General features: G+C 48.8%; 1 protein-coding gene across 1 annotated transcript; it reads left to right on the top strand.

Moving 5' to 3' along the window:
* Positions 1-5,878: 5,878 nt before the first annotated feature.
* Eif4a3 (eukaryotic translation initiation factor 4A3) lies at positions 5,879-17,786 on the top strand. The gene is made up of 12 exons (XM_005332632.5): positions 5,879-6,125; positions 8,242-8,314; positions 9,432-9,498; positions 11,252-11,314; positions 11,959-12,091; positions 12,277-12,357; positions 13,046-13,187; positions 13,547-13,685; positions 14,399-14,514; positions 17,096-17,203; positions 17,289-17,416; positions 17,553-17,786. The coding sequence occupies exons 1-12, from the start codon at positions 5,957-5,959 to the stop codon at positions 17,567-17,569; spliced, it is 1,236 nt and encodes a 411-aa protein (XP_005332689.1). The 5' UTR covers positions 5,879-5,956; the 3' UTR covers positions 17,570-17,786.
* Positions 17,787-19,542: the final 1,756 nt, after the last annotated feature.

Here is a 19,542-nt window from a genome sequence, read left to right on the forward strand (position 1 = left end):
AGCTGGTCACTTCTCCCCACATGCGTTGCAGGGCCCTGATCAAGGCCCCCTGGACCTCTGCAATGATCCTGTTCCAGTTCCCATCCCAGCAGGCACAGCCAAGGCTCCTCCCTTGGTGTATGGGCCCTGAGATCTCAGCAGGACCCAGGAGGCCCTGGCACTTCCCTGCATTCTCACTGTTCCAGACTAGGGGGCTCTCTGTGAGCCTTTCACTGCTCCAGGTACACTCTGGCCCCAGGGCCTTTGTGCTTGCTGTTCCCTCTGCTTGGAACACTCTTTCCTCCACTTCCTTCAGGGCTCCACTCAAGGTCCACCTTCCCAGAGAGGCCTTTCCAGATCACTCAACTTTAAACTGCAGTCCTCTCAACCTGGCCCGCCCTTTGCCTTGTCCTGGTCCCTTTTTCTCTGTTGGACTTGTTGCCCCTGATCAGTTGTGGATTCTGGCTACCTGCTGGTTTCTTTTCTTTTCTTTTCTTCTTCTTCTTTTTTTTTTTAATGAATGTTTTTGTCCTTTATTTATATGTGGTGTGTCAAACCCAGTGCGTCACACATGCCAGGCAAGTGCACTACCACTGAGCCACAGCCACAGCACCCCCCACCCCCACCCCGCCCCACCCTTGAGTCCTTTTTATTTTTATTTAGAGATAGATAGAGAGAGAGAGAGAGAGAGAGAGGAGAGAGAGTTTTAAATATTTATTTTTTTTTTAGTTTTTTTGGCGGACACAACCTCGTTGTTTGTATGTGGTGCTGAGGATTGAACCTGGGCCGCATGCATGCCAGGCCAGCGAGCATGCCAGGCTTGAGCCACATCCCCAGCCCACCGGCTGATTTCTTATCTGCCTCCTGGGGCAGGCCTCTAACCCCAGAGGACAGGAGCTCCTGCATGTCTGGTTCTCAGCTCAGTCCCACCCACAGGTCAATGCTGATCCACAAATATTGGCTTGGTTGAGTGCCCATTCCCACTGATCCTAACCCTGATGGGGATGGGAGGGATATCCACACCCCTCCCGCCTGAGCGGAGGACTTAAGGGTCTTTATCCTCACGGGTGGAGGCTGGTTCCCAAGGTTCCACAGCCAGTTGGCAGCTGAGCAGCATCTCCTGCTAAGCTCCCCCTCCCAGTAAGAAGCTTGGAGTCAGAGCCAGACCCCAGCTCTCCAACCAGGGCCTCGCTGAACATCTTCAGGGGCTGATAATGTTCCAGCCCATCTCACCTTGCCTGCTGCACAGAAAGTTCTGCACACAGAAATGCTATCACTCCAAGTAAAATGGGGAGCCAGCCAGCAGGGGGTACTGAAGATGTCTCTGCCCTCCCTCGAGAACACAGAGAGCCACAAAAACAGGGTCGGAGGACCATGGGCCTTCTGAGGGGGATGCTCAGTCACCATGGTGTTCCCAGGAGACCCTCAATTATTCAGTTGTTCTGCATCCCACAGGGTTATAACTGGGCATGCTCCTGGAACAATTAAACAGTATTTCTGGGGACTGGGGTTGTGGCTCAGTGGTAGAATACTTGCATGAGACACTGGGTTCGATTCTCAGCACCACATATAAATAAATGAAAATAAAGGTGTATAGGGCTTTAAATTAAAGACATATTGAGGCTGGGGATGTGGCTTAAGCGGTAGCGCGCTCGCCTGGCATGCATGCGGCCCGGGTTCGATCCTCAGCACCACATACAAACAAAGATGTTGTGTCCGCCGAAAACTATGAAATAAATATTAAAATTCTCTCTCTCTCCCCCTCTCTCTCACTGTCTCTTAAAAAAAAAAACAAAGCTTAACACTAATCCCACTTAATTAAAAAAAAAATTAAAGACATATTTTTAAAAAACAGTATTTCTGGCAACCTGGATGGGTTAGGGCGTGTCCTGGAGTGACCTAGGGCTTTCCACCCATGGCAGAGGTCAGCACAGGATGATCGCCAATGGCTGGGCCTGGTGAGTTCCTCTGGGCGGCTACATATTCATCCATAATGTTTCAGGGGCTGGAGGAAGGTTTCTGGCTTTGCCTCAAAATCATGGTGTCTACACCTGGGGAAGGAGGTGCTCAGTGTGAAGGCCCTCCCTATAGGAGCAAAACAGACCCTGGAGAGAACTGCAGACCAGGGGTTGAGGATGAGGCGGCCAGGGGCAGTGGCCCTGTAAAGGATCAGGTGCTGGGGACAGCCGTGCTTCTTCTCACTTGTAACCAGTGGCTGGAGGGCTCCCTGACTTCCCCAGGGGACTGGCTCTCACCCAGGCGCCCAGTAGCCTGCACTCCACACCGCCCAGCTTGGCCCCAGGCAGGGCATGGCTAGGAGGGGCAGGAAGCAGCTCTTCCCACCTGGCAGGAAAGGCCGGTTGCTCCTGTGCTTCTCACAACCAGCCAAGTCACCTCCGTGGACATTCCTTTCCTTTTTAAAAACTGTGGTGAAATCCAGACAACATGAAGTGAACAATTTGGTGGCACTTAGTACATTCAATTGTTGTGCAACCAACACCTCTATATCCAGCTCCCCAACATTTCCTCACCCAAAGGGACCCCACGCCCATTAGCCCCCCCCCACTGCCCGAATTTCCTTGAGGCCACCAGTCTTGCCTGTCTGCACGTTTCCTGTCAACGGTGCTGTGTGACGCCTCACTTCTTGTGACTGGCTTCTTTCCCCAGCATCGTGTTTGGGAGGCCCACCGAGGTGGCCAGGTGTTGGCACTGCGCCCTGTTTGCGGCCCTGGCATGCTCCCTCACATGGCCCTGCTCTACTCAGCCTGCTGATGGCACTGGGATAGGGTGCCTGAGGCCCGAGGCTGCTGCAAGCAGGCGCACAGCCCTTGTCAGGCCGGGTGGCTCTGCACCAGCTGCAGCACTGCAGCCCCACTGGCTTCGGGGTCTCATGACCGCGCCACCCAACTCTTCTCCCAGGAAACCTAGGAGCCCATCTTCACCCTCTGTGACCCTGATAGCCCCAGCCAGCCAGACACCATCCCTGTCCATCTCCATCCAAAATATCTGAGGCCCTCCTGTCACCATTTCCACCACCACTGTCACCTCTCCTTCCAACTCCAGCCCCCACTCCCATCTCTCCCTGCATCAGGTCATCTTTCCAAACCATTTACCAGAACTCACACCCTCCCCACAGAAAGGCTGCCCTGGAGCAGCTTGATGGCCAGGGAACATTCAAACTTCACTCCCCAGTTGGCAAGGAACTTTTTGCTTGCATCCTGCTCACTTCTTACCCCTCCCAACCCCATGCCTGCATGGCTCTCAGCCCTTCATCACTTGGGGGCTCTGCATGTACTGTCCCCTCCTGGGATACTCCCCGACTCCTGTGTCACTGTGGATGCCTCCTCTTGGTTCAGGTGACACATTCCTCAGTCACTGGGTAAATCAGCAACCCAGCACCCTCCACTGTGCGTTATTGTATTTGCATCCCAGTGACCAAACAACCTACAATTGTCCTGTCTGTGGTTCATGGGTCTTGCCCTCTGGAACATAAGCTCTGAGAGGGCAGGTGCCGGGGCTAAGCCAGCACCTGGGACAGCTCCCTGTACATGATGCTGTTCTCCAGGCAGCCTTTGGGGCCCAGGCCAGCAGTGAGGTTAGGTCAGGCAGCACTTGGTAAGGTGCCCTGCCCTAGTTGAGTGGGTTTAGAAAGGAACCTGCGATGGGTGGGGACCTCTGGCAGGAAGTTGTCCCTTCAACCCTTCAGACTGACCTCTGTCCAGGTCATCAGCTTTAATGGTAATGACCCTATGAGCCCAGCCAGCCAGGCAGCAGTGCCCTGAATCCACTCTGCTCCTGAACAAGACCAGCCATTCTGATTCTAGGAGCCCCGTGGGTGCAGGAAGAGACTGGTGGGCTCCTGAGAAGTGCTGACACAGAGCCGTGTGAGCTCAAGATGCTCCTGTCCAGGCTGGACCACGCCTTAGGTCCTTCCCTCTTGTCCTGGATGTTGACACAGGAAGCAAGTCAACCACTAATTACTGAGCACCTATTGTGGGTAGGGAATTGATGGGGAACTAAACAGAAGTGGCCCCTGCCCTCCTGGAGGTTGGAAATGCCTCTTGCAAATATAAACAGTGTGGGAAGTGGGGTGCTGGTGACAGGTGCTAAGTTGGGATGTCATGGGCTTGTCCACCTTAGTGACCAGGAGGCTTCTTTTGAGAAGCTCAGGGGCACAGGAGTGCACAGCCCAGAAATGACCAACAGCATAAAGCCACTGTGTAGGGAACTCAGAACTGTGCCCAAATCAACCCCTCACTGTAGGGTGCCGTGCGTGACTTACAAGAGTGAGCCCGTTTTTTTTTTCCCATCAGTAAAACAGCAAGATGTCCACAGTCTGCACATTGTGCTTCTAATCTGGCAGCACAGGCAGCAAAAACTGCAAACTGATCACAAGTGAGCTGGGCTCAGTTCCTGCTCAGGTGGATGCTCACGCATAGCACAAGGCTACATACAACAGGGCACACAACAAGGTACCTTCTCAAAACCCTGGCGAGGTGGTAGCTGTTTACTGGTGGTGAAACAAAATGAGGGCTGGGCTGGGGCTCAGTGGTAGAGCGCTTACCTACCATGTGTGAGGTCCTGGGCTCCATTCTCAGCACTTCATATAAATAAACTAAATAAAGGTTCATTGACAAAAACAAACAAAATGAGAGTATTAGAATTCTATGGATACTGTCAATGTGCTGACCAGTGTGGTCCAATGGAAATATAATTAAACGTTTTCTAGAAGCCCCATTTAGAAAAGCAAAACAAACAGGTGAAATTAACTAAGTGGCATTTTACTCCAGTCCAGTGTATCTAAAGTTATTATTAGCATCGCTTCAACACATTCGGTATGAACTTATTAATTAACGATTTTCACATCATCTCATACCAATCCATTGAAATCCACGTGTTTTCCAACACAGCCTGTGAAACGGCATGGAAGTCCATCCACTCCTGGTGGAGTAGACCTAAGAACTTGTCTTTACGTCTTACTTAACGTCTAAGAGAATATTCAGTATGTTAATATTGCGTGTATTATGAATATTCAGCATGTTAATCAGCGCGGCACCCTCACCGGACAGAGCCTGGCTCTAAGCCTGGCTTGTTTACCGTGACATATTTCAGCTCAGGATTTCTTGAAAAAGCGATGCTCTGGCTGTGACTGAATCAGCTTTCATAAAAGGCGCGCTCCCAAGGACCCCCGGAGAGAAGCCGCGGAGGAGGGTGCTGCGCTGGCCCGCGGGGGCCTGGGCGGATCCCAGCCCCGGGGTGCGGTAAGGTGCGGTCCCCAAGTTGGAAAGCATGGTTCCCCCGGAGCGAGTGTCCCCAGGTGGCGAGGCCGGCCCAAAGGCGTTTTGGAGAGCGGGGTGGACAGTGAGCTGGCAGGCGAGGCCACCCGGTTCCTGCCCCCCAGGGCCGTGGCGTCCCGCCTGGGGTCGTCATCTCCGCGGGACTGCACGACCGGCACGTCCAGCACACCCGGAACCTCGCAGAGGGGCGGTCACTCGGGGCGCTGGGGCTCCCGGCGCCCTCCACGCCCGGGACTCGCGGCAGCGGGGAACTAGGCCTCCCGAGCCGACGGCCCGGAATGGGGGCTGCCTCCGCCTCCGGGGCAGCGGCGGGCGCGCGCCACCCTCCTGGACCGCCAGCAGACCCGCTCGTGGCCGCCGCGTCCCGCAGAGGCACCCTCGCTCGCTCCGCCTCCAAAGCCCTGGGCCACCCAGACCCCAGTCGCTCGGCTGTAGCCCCGCCCACAGAAACAGTGGACCCACCCCTCAAAATCCCGCGGGAACTCAAAACCGCGCGAGAACGGGAGCACCTCCTCTCTCCTCGGCGTCTTTTCACACGGTGACGTGCGCTCGGCGCGCTCGTACGCACGCACACCGCCCCGCGCTTGCGCGCGGTGGCGTCACTTCCTCTCGGCGGCTGCGCGGGGCCTGCTTCCGCTTCCCGCCGCGGCGCGCGCTCTGCTCTCGGCCAAGTTAGGATTATGGCGGCTACGGCCACGATGGCGACTTCGGGCTCGGCGCGGAAGCGTCTGCTCAAAGAGGAGGACATGACCAAAGTGGAGTTCGAGACCAGCGAAGAGGTGGACGTGACGCCCACGTTCGACACCATGGGCCTGCGGGAGGACCTGCTGCGCGGCATCTACGCCTACGGTCGGTGGGCGCGGGCCGGGGGCCGCGGGCGGGGACGTGCCAGACCTCAGTGCGCTGCGTGCCGCTTGGTGCGGAGCGCGGCGCTGGGCCCAGCGGGGCTGCAGAGCCTTCGGCGCTTCCAGCCTCCCCCGGGCACACTCCTGTGTGTGCCCGCGAGGGGCCCGGGGCGCCGGGGCTTGGCAGGTTGGTTCCCTCGTGGGGCCTGCGTCTCACTGGCCGGCGGGCCGTGTGGAGGCAGGTGCGCGTCCGGCAGCAGTAGCCGGTGCTGTGGGAAACGTGGGGGGCGACTCAGGGGAGGTTGGGGTGGCGTAGGTAAGGGGGTTCCGGGGGGCGTTGAGCTGACAAGGAGGACCAGAGGGAGAGCGACCCGGCAGAGGAACCGCTGGGGCGAGGAAGGGCCTCGCAGCCCCAGCTGTGCGGGACAGGAACGGCGGGCCTCTGTTGTGGAAGCTCAGGCGCCAGTTTACAGAGGTAGAGAGAGAACTTGAAGTTCGTTTCTAAGCGCTGCAAAAAGTTTAAATCGCTGCAAGAGTTAAGCATCAAAGTGACATGGCCAGATTGACAGTTTTGGAGATTGCCTGCTGTCGGTGGGTTCGGGGTGAGAGAGTTAGGGAGATGAGTGGGGAGGCTTTTGCTCTGGTCTGTCCGGGCAGGAGAGGATGCTGATGCTTCACTGGAGATGGAGTCCGATAGAGCTGGCAGGGTTGGTGATGGCCTGGGAAGGAGGACTGGAGCATGAGTCCTGGGTGTTTGGAATCAACTGGTGGGTGATGCTGCAGACATCGCTTACTTGGCAACACTGAGAGAGGTCTTTCTTGGTCTGTTTGAGAGACTGGGAGCCTTTCTGCTGGAATGACAGGGAGGCAGTTGTCTGTTTGACTTGGAATCCCAGGAAAGATGGCAATTGAAGATGTATAGATAGTAGTACTGGCATCCAAGATTCTCCCAGTGGTCTTTGTTCAGTGCTTGGACGACCACCCTTTATCTAGCAGTTTTTGTGGCATGACAGTTTGAACAGTGAAGAGAAGTTACTGAGGAATGGAAGGTGAAAGTAAGCCTTGCACCTGGGCCCTGCCTGCTTCTCAACACTCAAGGCCTCCTGCCCCGAAACACTGATATTAATTTCCCACCCATGTTTGCCTTGGTGTGGAACTTAAATCATCTGTTAATCGGCTTTTGTGAGAGATGGGAAATTGGGCTACATTTTAAAAGACTATGAAAATAATACAGGTTTTGTTACTGGGAAAGAATTTTTAGTCCTTCATTATTTATAGTATAGAATAGTACAGTAATTGTTAGGCAGGAAGGAGGGGTGGCGTAAATGATGCTGCATCCAGACAGGCAAAGAGTGCTGGACACCCCACAATTTGAACCACAGAGGTTAAATACCCTGTAGATGACATGAGCAGCCCAAGACTTACTGCGAGCTACTTGGAAAGAGCTGTGACTACAACAGTCACACTTGATTTAGTTTTTTTTTTTTTTTTGAATTGAGAAAGTAATGTGCAATACTGTTTGCAATGTAGTCAAGGAATAAAGAAATAATAGAGTAAAAAGGGAACTCTTCTCACCCCACTCTCCAGTGATCATCAGGAACATTTTGGTACCTGTTCTTCCAGATCCTGCACACTACAAAAGATTTCTTTCTAAACAAAACTGGGTGCTCCTTTCCCAGAAGTTCTCTTTACAGATCATATCTCATTCTTTTTTTGGTGTGGGGGCACTACTGGGGGCTGAACTCAGGGACACTTGACCACTGAGTCACATCCCCAGCCCTATTTTGTATTGTATTTAGAGACAGGGTCTCACCTGAGTTGCTTAGCGCCTTGCTGTTGCTGAGGCTGGCTTTGAATTTGCCATCCTCCTGCTTTAGCCTCCCAAGCAGCTAGGATTACAGGTGTGCACCATCATGCCTGGCTCATATCCCACTCTTGTCATCATAAAAATAACATCCAACCCAGAGTCTTGAGCACTTCCTGTGTTGAGCATTTGGTTCCCTTGGGGCGTGGATTGGCAGGACTTGGCTGTTAAAAAGCAAACTGTGGATGCCCTTGGGGTGCTTGCTGTGAATGGTTTTAATGTTGTGAGAGCTAATTTTTTTTGGTTTGATTTGTAGGTTTTGAAAAACCATCAGCAATCCAACAGCGAGCTATCAAGCAGATAATTAAAGGGAGAGACGTCATTGCACAGTAAGTTGACCTCTGTGGAGAGGAGCGATTAGACCCAGTCAGTGACATGCATTGCTGAGAGGTGTCTTGAGATGTGTCTGTCCATGCTCTCAGGGCGCGCTCTATCCTTTGTTTCAGCCCCAAGATTTTACATTGTATGGCTTTTGTGTTCTTTACTAGAGAAAGCTTTTGTCTTTTAGCTAGTTTTGCTTAGCTGTCAGTTTGCTTGTGGACTTATATGTAATATTCCTTCAATAGTTTTCATTTGTCTTGTTTTTGTGTTCCTCCCCCTACTCTGCCCAGCACCCAGGTTTTTGGACAGGCTGTACCAGGGATTGAACCCCAGAGTACTCAACCACTGAGCCACATCTCCAGCCCAATTTTTATATTTTATTCGAGACAGGGTCTCACTGAGCTACTTAGCGCCTCACTGTTGCTGAGGCTGGCTTTACTCGTGATCCTCCTGAGCTGCTGGGATTATAGGCATGCGCCACTGCTCCTGGCCCCCACTTCTTTTTTGGCCAATTGATTGTGCTCAGGATCGAACCCAGGACCTTGTGCATGCTAGGCAGGTCTTCTATTGGTGAGCTACACTCCCAAGCACCCCCCACCATACTGGGGATTGAACCCAGGGCCACTGTACCACTGAGCTATATCCTTAGTCCCCCTCCTTTTTTTTGGTTTTGAGACAGGGTCTCACCAAGTTGCTGAGATGGAACAAGTCTCCTGATTTAGTCAGCTGCTCCATATCTGAGATCACAGGCATGCACCACTGTCTGTCCCTGTTTGCCTTATTTTTAAAAACATTCAACTATAAAAAAATTATTTTATATAACAAAAATCTTAGAAAATAACTGTATGTATGTAAAGGGGACTTCCCTCTTTTTTGCCACCTATAAAACACCTGTGTGAAGTTGTAGGTCTGTTGCCCTGTGCAAAGCCACATGGACTGTCATCATCTGTGGAGATGTAAATGTTGTGATGCTGTGCTCTGAGTCTCACCCCCTTGCAGTTCAGATCTTGGGGTGAGAGGAGCATTTGCTTGGAAGAAGCCGTCTGAGTGCTCCAGAGCCAGGCCCTTGAAGCACTGCAGTGGTGGGTTGCCCTCCCTCTGATCACGCTCTGCTTCCTTGCATAGGTCCCAGTCTGGTACAGGCAAGACAGCCACCTTCAGTATTTCAGTCCTCCAGTGTTTAGACATACAGGTGAGTTGCCGCTCTCTCTACCAGTGCCCTTCCACCCTGGAAGAGCTGGCTTTCCCTCCTGCTGTGTTTAAGGAGTGCAGTGCTTTAAGTTCTCTGCTTGTGCTGACTTAGGAGTTAAAGAGAATTTCAGTTGCTGTAAACATTTGAGCTACCAAAAACCTATCATGAATTCTTTTTTATTTAAACTAGGAGGTTTTTTTTTTTTCTTTTTTAATAACTTTACCCAAACTAAAAAGTTTCTTCTCAGTAAAGAAACAATATGTGAGGTGAATAGAGAGCCTACATCTTGGGAGCAAATCTTTACCCCTCACACATCAGGTAGAGCACTAATCTCTAGGGTATATAAAGAACTCAAAAAGCTAAACACCAAAAAAACAAATAAGCAAATCAATAAATGGGCCAAGGCCTGAAGAGACACTTCTCAGAAGATGATGTACAATCAGTCAACAAATACATGAAAAAATGTTCATCATCACTAGCAATTAGAGAATGCAAATCAAAACCACTCTAAGATTTCATCTCCAATCAGAATGGCAGCTATTATGCGTACAAATAACAATAAGTGTTGGTGAGGATGTAGGGAAAATGGCACACTCATACACTGCTGGTGAGATTGCAAATTGGTGCAGCCAATTTGGAAAGCAGTATGGAGATTTCTTGGAATGGAACCATCATTTGACCCAGCTCTCTCTCTCCTCGATCTGTACACAAAGAACTTAAAAACAGCATACTACAGGGACACAGCCACATCAATGTTTATAGCAGCACAATTCACAATAGCTAAACTGTGGAACCAACCTAGATGCCCTTCAATAGATGAATGAATAAAAAAAAAAATATGCCATATATACACAATGGAATATTACTCAGCAGTAAAAGAGAATAAAATTATGGCGTTTGCAGGTAAATGGATGGAGTTAGAGAAGATAATGCTAAGTGAAGTTAGCCAATCCCAAAAAACCAAATGCTGAATGTTTTCTTTGATATAAAGAGGCTGATTCATAGTGGGATAGGGAGCGCGAGCATGGGAGGAATAGACAAACTCTAGATAGGGCAGAGGGGTTGGAGGGGAAGAGAGGGGGCAGGGGGTTATTAATGATGGTGGAATGTGATGATCATTATCAACCAAAGTACATGTACGAAGACACATGAATTGGTGTGAATATATTATGTATACAACCAGAGATATGAAAAATTGTGCTCTATATGTGTAGAATTGTAATGCATTCTGCTGTCATATATAAATAAAAATAATTTTTTAGTTGTAGATGGGCACAATACCTTTATTTTATTTATTCATTTTTATGTGGTGCTGAGGATTGAACCCAGTGCCTCATATGTGCAAGGCAAGTGCTCTGCTGCTGAGCGACAATCCCAGCCCTAGAAGTTTTTTTTTTAACTAGAGGAAGTTCTTTTCTGCACAAAGGAGTCTTCACTGATATGTCAAGTATTTGCTAAATTTACAGTTAAAAAAAATATATATATATATATATTGTTGATAGGCTTTTATTTTATTTATTTATATGTGGTGCTAAGAATTGAACCCAGGGCTTCACACGTATGCCAGGCAAGTGTGCTACTGCTCAGCTCCACCCCCAGCTCCTATTATAATTTAAGTAATCTTAAGATTTGCTTATCTCTGTTAGCAGTCAGAAGTTAATGAGATATATTTAAAGTGACTCTGAGTGTGAATGTTTGCAATCTACCTTGCAAAAAAATGCTGAGGATTCTCTTTCTTCTGATTATTTACCAGGTTCGAGAAACCCAGGCTTTGATCTTGGCTCCAACAAGAGAGTTAGCTGTACAGATTCAAAAGGTGAGACAGTTAAAGTTTGTGGTATTGTGTTTGCAGATGTCGCTTTTAAGGTTTAATGTAAAAGACCAATTGCTTGATTAATGCTATTTTTCTGTTTTCTCAAAATAATTTTCTTATTTCTTTCTTTTCCCCTTTGGGGCTGGGGAGTGAACCCAGGGCTTTGCACATTATGGACAATTGATTGCTAATGTTTTGTTGTAAATTGTTACATAATATATAGATTGTGGGTTTAAATATTTTACTGTAGTGGATGTGCTTTTAATAGGTTTGTTTCATATGGTTTAAGAATTGTAACTTTTTCAACAAACAATCCACTTTAATGAAATAGTTATTTTATACTTCTGTACTTTGGAAGGGTTTGTTAGGTTGTTAATTTTGGTGTCTTTGGGTAAATAGAATTATAAGTTACATGTTTTCTGATCTTTCTATAATTAATATATATTGCTTTTATGATGAGAAACTGGCAAAATTAGCTTTGTCTCAGCAAAGAAGAGTGGTTTTACGTGGTTGTATGGTATAAATGGTGGCGTAAGTGATAATCAGCAGTACTGTAAATGGAGATAGAAGCGATCTTCGTTTTTTTGGACAGTTCAGTTGCATCTGACATTGTAGCATCCTGGACATGAACCTGCTTTTTGATTCAGGGCCTGCTCGCTCTGGGAGACTACATGAATGTCCAGTGCCATGCCTGTATTGGGGGCACCAATGTCGGGGAGGACATCCGGAAGCTGGACTACGGGCAGCATGTTGTCGCTGGCACTCCAGGGCGTGTCTTTGGTGAGCACTCTTGTCAGTGAAGGTGGTGCTGAGGTAGTGTTTGTGAGTGTGCTTAAAGCATGCGGGATGGTTGTTTTGGTATGGTAAGCTGCTTGTGCGTTCCTGTGTCTGGGCCATTCAGACCTGTTGGAGTGTCTCTTTGCTTATAGCCTCAGGTATGATTATTTCCAAATCTAATTTTGTAGATATGATTCGTCGCAGAAGTTTAAGGACTCGGGCAATCAAGATGCTGGTTTTGGATGAGGCTGATGAGATGTTGAATAAAGGTACGAGTAACAACTAATTTTCCACAGAAAGCACTGTGAAAAGTTCAAGGCTGACTTCAGCAACTTACCGAGACCATGTCTCAAAATAAAAAGGACTGGGGATATGGCTTAGTGGTAAAGTGCCTCTGGGTTCAATCTTTAGTATCAAAAAAAAAAAGCGAACATTGTGGATACAAGTAATAGTTTTTTGTTTGTTTGCATTTTGTTTTGGAAAAATAGTAATGCTTTGGGGACAATGGTGTACATAAAGTTCCTACTTTGATTTTTTTTGTATAGAGGGGTTTATAGGACAAATCATAGGGTTTGGGGGTATAGCTAAGTGGTAGAACGGTTGCCTAGCACTTGTGAGGCACTGAGTTCGATCCTTAGTACCACATAAAAAAATAAAGGTATTATGTCCATCTACAACTAAAAATATTTAAAAAAAAAAAAAAAGACTGATCATAGCCAGGCTGAGTGTTTTACCCCAGACTGATATGGCACGTGAGTTGTGTTTGATGGGTTGGCACCAGCAGTGGTGGTGGTGCAGGGTGGCTGTGGAGAGGCGTGGTTGGTTGGACGGGCAGGTGTTGATGTGTGCCTGGGGATTCCTTCCAGAGCCACAGACTCTCCTGCTGGGAATTGTTCAGCTGTGGGCAGCTCTTCTGCATGCAGTCTCAGATAACCCTGCCTGTTTTTTCCTCATCAGGTTTCAAAGAGCAGATTTACGATGTGTACCGGTACCTGCCCCCAGCCACACAGGTGGTCCTCATCAGCGCCACTCTGCCTCATGAGATCCTGGAAATGACCAACAAGTTCATGACAGACCCCATCCGTATCCTGGTGAAGCGGTAGGCGAGCCTTCTTGATTGCCTTTTTGAAAATAGCTAGTGTAACACTCAGCTTTTATAGTACCCTTTGACCCAGTAGTTCCAAATTTTAAAAAATGAGCTGTTGGTGCTTAGTTGTTAATAGTGGGTTTTGGGGAACCGTAACATTCAGACAGATCTAAAATGTAAGCCTAAGTAGGAGAAGGGATGACCTTCTAGGGGAGAAGGGAAAATGGTGTGACTGGGCAGAACCAAGTTCTTATGTGGCTGTAGGAACCAAGTTCTTATGTGGTGGCCTTTGATCTCCCGCAGCCTGGCTTGTGGCCCCCGAGTCCTGGTTGCAAGAAGGATATGTAACAGGGTTTGTCTTTTTCCACCAGTGATGAACTGACCCTGGAAGGCATCAAACAGTTTTTCGTGGCAGTGGAAAGAGAAGAGTGGAAGTTTGACACCCTGTGTGACCTCTATGACACTCTGACCATCACTCAGGCGGTCATCTTCTGTAACACCAAGAGGAAGGTGCGGATCCTGGCTCTGCTGAGGTCTTGTGAGAAGCTGCAGGTTGTGTCTGTTTGACTCAGGCTGAGCTTTGTTGTAAGGTGCAGGCAGTGTCTATTTTAGGCTTTATGAATTCCAGGTCCCTGTGCAAAAACAGCCTTAGACTGTGGGTACGAAAACAGCTTGGCTCTATTGCAGTCAAACTTTATTCACAAAAAGTTCTAATGGTACAGTGGTGTGTGCCTGTGGTCCCAGCTGCTGGAGTTCAGGAGTTTGAGGCCAGCTGGGCATCATATGAAGAACTCAGCTCAAAAGAGAAAAAGGGATACTGATGCTGGTTCTACCCGTTAAGATTCAGATGGCATCAGTGTAGGTGCATCCAGGCCTTGGGAAGTTGAGGCCCCCAGGTGTGCAGGGTACGCAGAGCTGAGAGCATCAGAGGATGACAGAGGAAAGGAAGTGGGACTGCATTCCAAAAAAAAAAAAAGTGAATTTAAATTTCAGATGAGAACAGACATCTGAGAATCATTATGTGGAATAAATTGATTAAGACTGTTCTGCAGTTGATCCACACAGTATTTGCTGGGTAAATAACTACAGAATCTATTTTATTTGAGTGCCAACAGCACTTGTTTTGTGTTTATGTTGGTTCTGCAAAAAATGGAAGCAAAACCCTGAGTACACATTGCTGTTCTGGGTTATCTCATAGTAGCATCTCCTGATTTGATTTCTAGGTTGACTGGCTGACGGAGAAAATGAGAGAAGCCAATTTCACTGTGTCCTCGATGCACGGAGACATGCCTCAGAAGGAGCGGGAGTCCATCATGAAGGAATTCCGGTCTGGCGCCAGGTCTGTAGCATCTTCCTCTCATACTGGTGCTGGTGGTGCTGGGCAGGGTGTGGGCTGTCCTCAGTGCTGCTGCTGAGCACTTTGTGGTTGTAACTTGAGCTTTGTTGCCTGCTAGACACTGGGAGGTGATAGTGTCAGAGCAGTTTACCTGGTAAGTGGAGCCACCTTGCTGGTATGTGAGTTAGGTTGAGGGGATAACTGGCGTTAACTAGTGGGTTAATTTAGAAATGTGTATTTTTGTTTATGAATAAATGGGGATTTTCATATTATCTTTTAGTAATTGATTTTTAGTTTGAATTCACAGTGGTCAGAGGACATACATGTGTGGGTTGGTTTCTTTGAAATTCATTCAGACTTGCTTTGTGGCCCAGCCTGGGTTATGTGGCTGTTCTCCGTGTCCTGGAGCAGGCGTGTCCCATTAGATTTCTGTTGCAGGTGGTTTCCAGCTGGCCTACACCCTCCCTGTTCAGCTCTTTTGCTGCGGTGGGTGAGGCCTTCCCCAGGAGGGCCTTGCTTTGTCCACCCCAGATGTGTACCCATCCAGAGCTGCTTTCTGGAGACTCCCTTATACCGCAGCGTCCTAATGTGTAGTAATAGTAATGGCTCTGTCCTGGAGCTGACCTGCCGCCCGCCCGCACCAGTACGGTGTGTGTCTGCACGCTGTCCTTCTGCATTGTGTCTTCCTGCATTGTTGTCATTGTCCTTGGGTTTCAGAGGTGTTTCTTGGAAAGAGAGTGCAGTTGGGATTTGTTTTGATTTAGTGATTTATTTTATGTGGTGCTGAAGACTAAACCCACTGCCTCACACATGCTAGACGAATGCTCTACCACTGAGCCACAGCCCAGCCCTTCTAGTTCTTTTTTCTTAATTTTGACCTATTTGTTTATTTTGTGGTGCTGGGGATGGAACAAGGACCTCATGCATGCTAGGCGAGTGCTGTATCACTGAGCTGTGACCCCAGCCCTTTCAAAATTTTAAAAAATTCTGACACAGGATTTTGCTAAGTTGCTCCAACTGGCATTGAACATGTGATCCTCCTTCCTCAGTCTTTCAGGTCACTCAGATTATAGGGAAACTTCCTTTTTCCCTCCTCCCTGAAGAATTTTATTTCCTTTTTAATATTTATTTTGTAATTTTAGGTGGATATAATATCTTTTTATTTTAATATGGTGCTGAGGATTGAATCCAGTGCCTCACTCATGCTAGGCAAGCACTGTACACTGAACCCCAACCCCCAGAAGTTTATATTATATTTAGTACTAACCCCAGAGATTATACTGTGTCCCTGGGTTCTTGACATGTAATTATTTGATTCTTTTACTGTCTCCCCACTTAACATGAAGACCTTAAAACATTAGCTTCGTTTACCCGAAAACCTAAGGTTATTGTCATATTTGTTAGCATACATATATGCTTATTTGCAGGGCGGGTGATCACAGAACATTTTTGCTTTATGTAACAAAATTTATTTAGATTTAGACATGTTTGCTACTACATTTTTTTTCCCCCTCTCTGAACTTCCACCTGAGATTTGTTTGTGTTTGGGTCTATGGATGAGAGTCTTGTGATTTCTCTGAAAGGATCTCCTTTGGTGTCTTGAGACACTTGCTGAGAGAGAATTCTAGATTGGCGGTTGGTTTCTTCTATGCAGAGTCCTCTAAGTTGCCCAGGGTGGCCTTGAGCTTTGATGCCTCTGCCTGTGCCTGCTGAATTGCCAGGCTGGCAGGCATTCCACAGGTGGGCCTCTTAGCCCGTGGCTCCTTGTGTTTAGTTTCAACACAGTCCTTATGAAGTCTAGATGTGGCTTCTGTTCTGTGTTGACGCTCGTAGGACTTGGAGGTACTCTGCTTTTCCCCTTTGGTCACTGCTTTAGCTCTTCTCCTGTCTGTGGGCTCCAGCCCAGCACTGTGGAGACAGAAGTCCAGCTGTATGTGTGATTAGAGATTTCAGTAACCATATTAGTATAGGTGAAAAGAAACAGGTGAAGATAATTCTTGTATATTTTATTAACCCAATATGTAGTATTGATTCAACATGTAATCATCAGTACTAAAAATATTACTGGGGGGTTTGTGTTTTTTGTTTTGCCTTTTTTGGTACCAAACTTCAAAATCTGGTGTGTATGTTACACTTACAGAGCATGTTGGTTCACCAGCCATGTTTCAGTGCCTCTGTGGGCTCCTGTGCTCTGGCCTCCGGTGGCCGGCACTGTTCTGTGATGTGTCAGACGCTGGGTGTTTTGAGGGTGGTGTGGGTTTTTCAGAAGAGAGTGTAGCCACTGAACTAAACCAATGCAGTTCTGTTAATTTAGTTTTTCTAAGCAAAAGTAAACTTTTTAATCAGTTATTGGTATTGAGCTGAGTTCAAACAAATTTCTGTACTAACAGGTACCCTTTTAAAAATCAGAGCACAGGACCTAAGTAACCGGAAGAGACCAGATGCTCCTTCGAATGGGGCTCTCTGATGCGGTCACTCACCCCTGGGAGTGAGGGCTCTGTGGGGTGATGCTGCTGCTCGGGGTTTGCAGCTGCTAGTGGAGGCAGGCCCAGGCTCATGTCTTCATGGCCCTTTCTCTCTGCAGCCGAGTGCTCATTTCCACAGACGTCTGGGCCCGGGGGCTGGATGTCCCCCAGGTGTCCCTCATCATCAACTATGACCTGCCCAACAACAGAGAACTGTACATACACAGGTGGGCCAGCCTTCCCTGCCTCCTCCTGCTGCCGTCACTGAGACCTCTTGCTGTCTTTACTAAAGCAGCTGCTTTATTCCCGTAGAATTGGGAGATCGGGTCGATATGGCCGGAAGGGTGTGGCCATCAATTTTGTGAAGAATGACGACATCCGCATCCTCAGAGACATTGAGCAGTACTATTCCACTCAGATTGACGAAATGCCTATGAATGGTAAGGGGCACCTGCGTCCTGGTCTAGGCACTGGAGTCCTCTGGTTTTGCTTGTTTTGAGGTCTTTGTAAGCCTTAGTGGAAATACAGATTTCCTCTGGTTTCAGTCGCCTTAATCTTATCATTCTTCCCTTCCAGTTGCTGACCTGATCTGAAGACCCTGCCCCTATGGTGAAGATGAACTGGGGACTGTGGCCTGTTTTGTATGCCCATTTGAAAATGTGTAGGGGCAGTTTCTATTTAATAGGGTTGATGTGAACTCTCTTCTTATAGCAGCCCCCAGGAAGAGCCCTGGGGACTTTGCCACTTTTTCTTATCCATGTGTAAATAATGCATTGCTCTAAGTCTTTTTCATTAAACATTTAAAAATTTCCCATAAACTCTTTTCTTATGACGCCATCAGCTTTTCAAGTAACTTGCAGGGTGGTTTTGGGCAGGCGCCTGCTCTTACCTCACAGCATAGGCAGAACCCACTGTGAAATGTGTGAGGTGTAGGAGGCAGGCTAGCAAGAGCTATAGAAAAGTCAGGGACTTTGGGTTTGGCCGAGATTTGTTTGACAGGGTAGGTAATTACAGAGTGGACATGTCAAGGTGCCGTGTGCTTTTCTCCTCTGAAGACACGTGGTAAAAGTGGAGGAGTAAGCCACAGGACGGGACGTGCTGGAGAGCTGCCCCTGACGGGGCTTGGTCTGGAACTTGTGACTCCCAGCGTCCTCAGTGTGCCCCGCAACCCTGGACTGCACACAGTACTGCTCCAGACCTGGGGGGAGGTTGTCCTGTATTGCCAATCAACCTTGTGAGACAAACGAACTCAGGCTGCAGTTGGAAGAAGAGACGGCAGGAGTTCTTAGGAATCTTGCTGGGTGTGAAGAAGGGGCCAGAGCCAAGATCTGGGGGCAGCCTCTGGAATCTGACGAGGACCCTGACTGACAGCAGGGGAACAGAGAGCTTCTAACTGCGTGGAACGGAATTCTGCTGACTGCTGGCAGGAGCAGAGACGGGTACCCTGGAGCCTCCGGAGGAAAATGGCCTGCCTCGCGTAGATTTCAACCAGGTGGACACCTGACAAACTCCTGACCTACACGGCTGGTACAACAGTTGTCATTTTAAGTCACTAAAATGTGGTAATGTTATAGCAGCAACAGGATATATTTATAACTTAGTAAGACAAGCAGCCCATCCCAAAATAGGCCAAAACTGGAATAGTTACTTTGCCAAGAAGGTTTGTGGGTGACATGAGTAGTGGCTGAGAAGCAGTGCTCCTCAGGGAAGCATGGTTCAGGGCCACAGCGGGAACTGACCTGTTCCCTGGAGCTGAAACCAGAACAACCCTTCCCAGAGGTGGCGTGGACAGGAGGCCGTGCTTCTCACAGTGCCATTGGTGGAGTGCAGAGTGGTTTGACATGAGGAAGATGATGTGGCTGGGGCTCCAAACGTGATCTGAACCTCGCTGTCACCCTGGCGGTGTTTGCCCCAAAGCAGTGAAGTGTCTGTCCAAGACTGGTCCAGAACCACGAGTGAGCGCCACAGTAGGCAAAGGGCCTGTAGGAGTAGGCTGAACAAGGGGAGTTTAGGGTGACCTGAGCAAGCCTCCATGAACTCTGGAGAGAATAGTAAGGCCACGGGGGTTAATGCTCAGGTTGACGCCAGTTGGTTGCTGGGCAGAACTATTCACAGAAGGACTTCTGAGGGGCTGGCTGTGGCTCAGTGGTGAAGTACTTGCCTGGAGTGCACAGGCCCTGGGTTCAGTCTCAGTACTGCAAAAATTTTAAAAAGCATGGCTGAGGCAGGAGGGTGGCCGGTTAGAGGCTACCTGAGTACCTTAGCAAGACTGTCTAAAAGATAAATAGGACTGAGGGCTGGGCTGGGCACATGACTCAGTGGTAGAGGGATTCCCTGGCCGGCGCAAGACCCCACGTTCAGTCCCCAGCACTGCGAAGGGAAGGGCTGAGGGTGTAGCTCAGTTGCTAGAGCACTTTCACAGGGTGTGTGAGGTCTGCAAAAGTCCCCCGCATTGTACAAGGGCGCAGTGCTCTGGGACCACCACCCTTCTCCTGGCTCTGTCTTGCTGGGTTGGCAGAAGTGACTGCATTCTGACTCTGAGGTTTGACAGGTACGCAGCCGCTGA

Source organism: Ictidomys tridecemlineatus, chromosome 3 (genome assembly GCF_052094955.1).
Source record: "Ictidomys tridecemlineatus isolate mIctTri1 chromosome 3, mIctTri1.hap1, whole genome shotgun sequence".
NCBI lineage: Eukaryota > Metazoa > Chordata > Mammalia > Rodentia > Sciuridae > Ictidomys > Ictidomys tridecemlineatus.

Excerpts from the sequence above, each read along its gene's own strand:
- Eif4a3 (XM_005332632.5), top strand. The coding sequence starts at position 5,957 with ATGGCGGCTACGGCCACGATGGCGACTTCGGGCTCGGCGCGGAAGCGT. Across the intron at positions 11,315-11,958 it reads TAGCTGTACAGATTCAAAAG|GGCCTGCTCGCTCTGGGAGA; the intron begins GTGAGACAGTTA and ends TTTTTGATTCAG. Across the intron at positions 13,188-13,546 it reads ATCCGTATCCTGGTGAAGCG|TGATGAACTGACCCTGGAAG; the intron begins GTAGGCGAGCCT and ends TTTTTCCACCAG.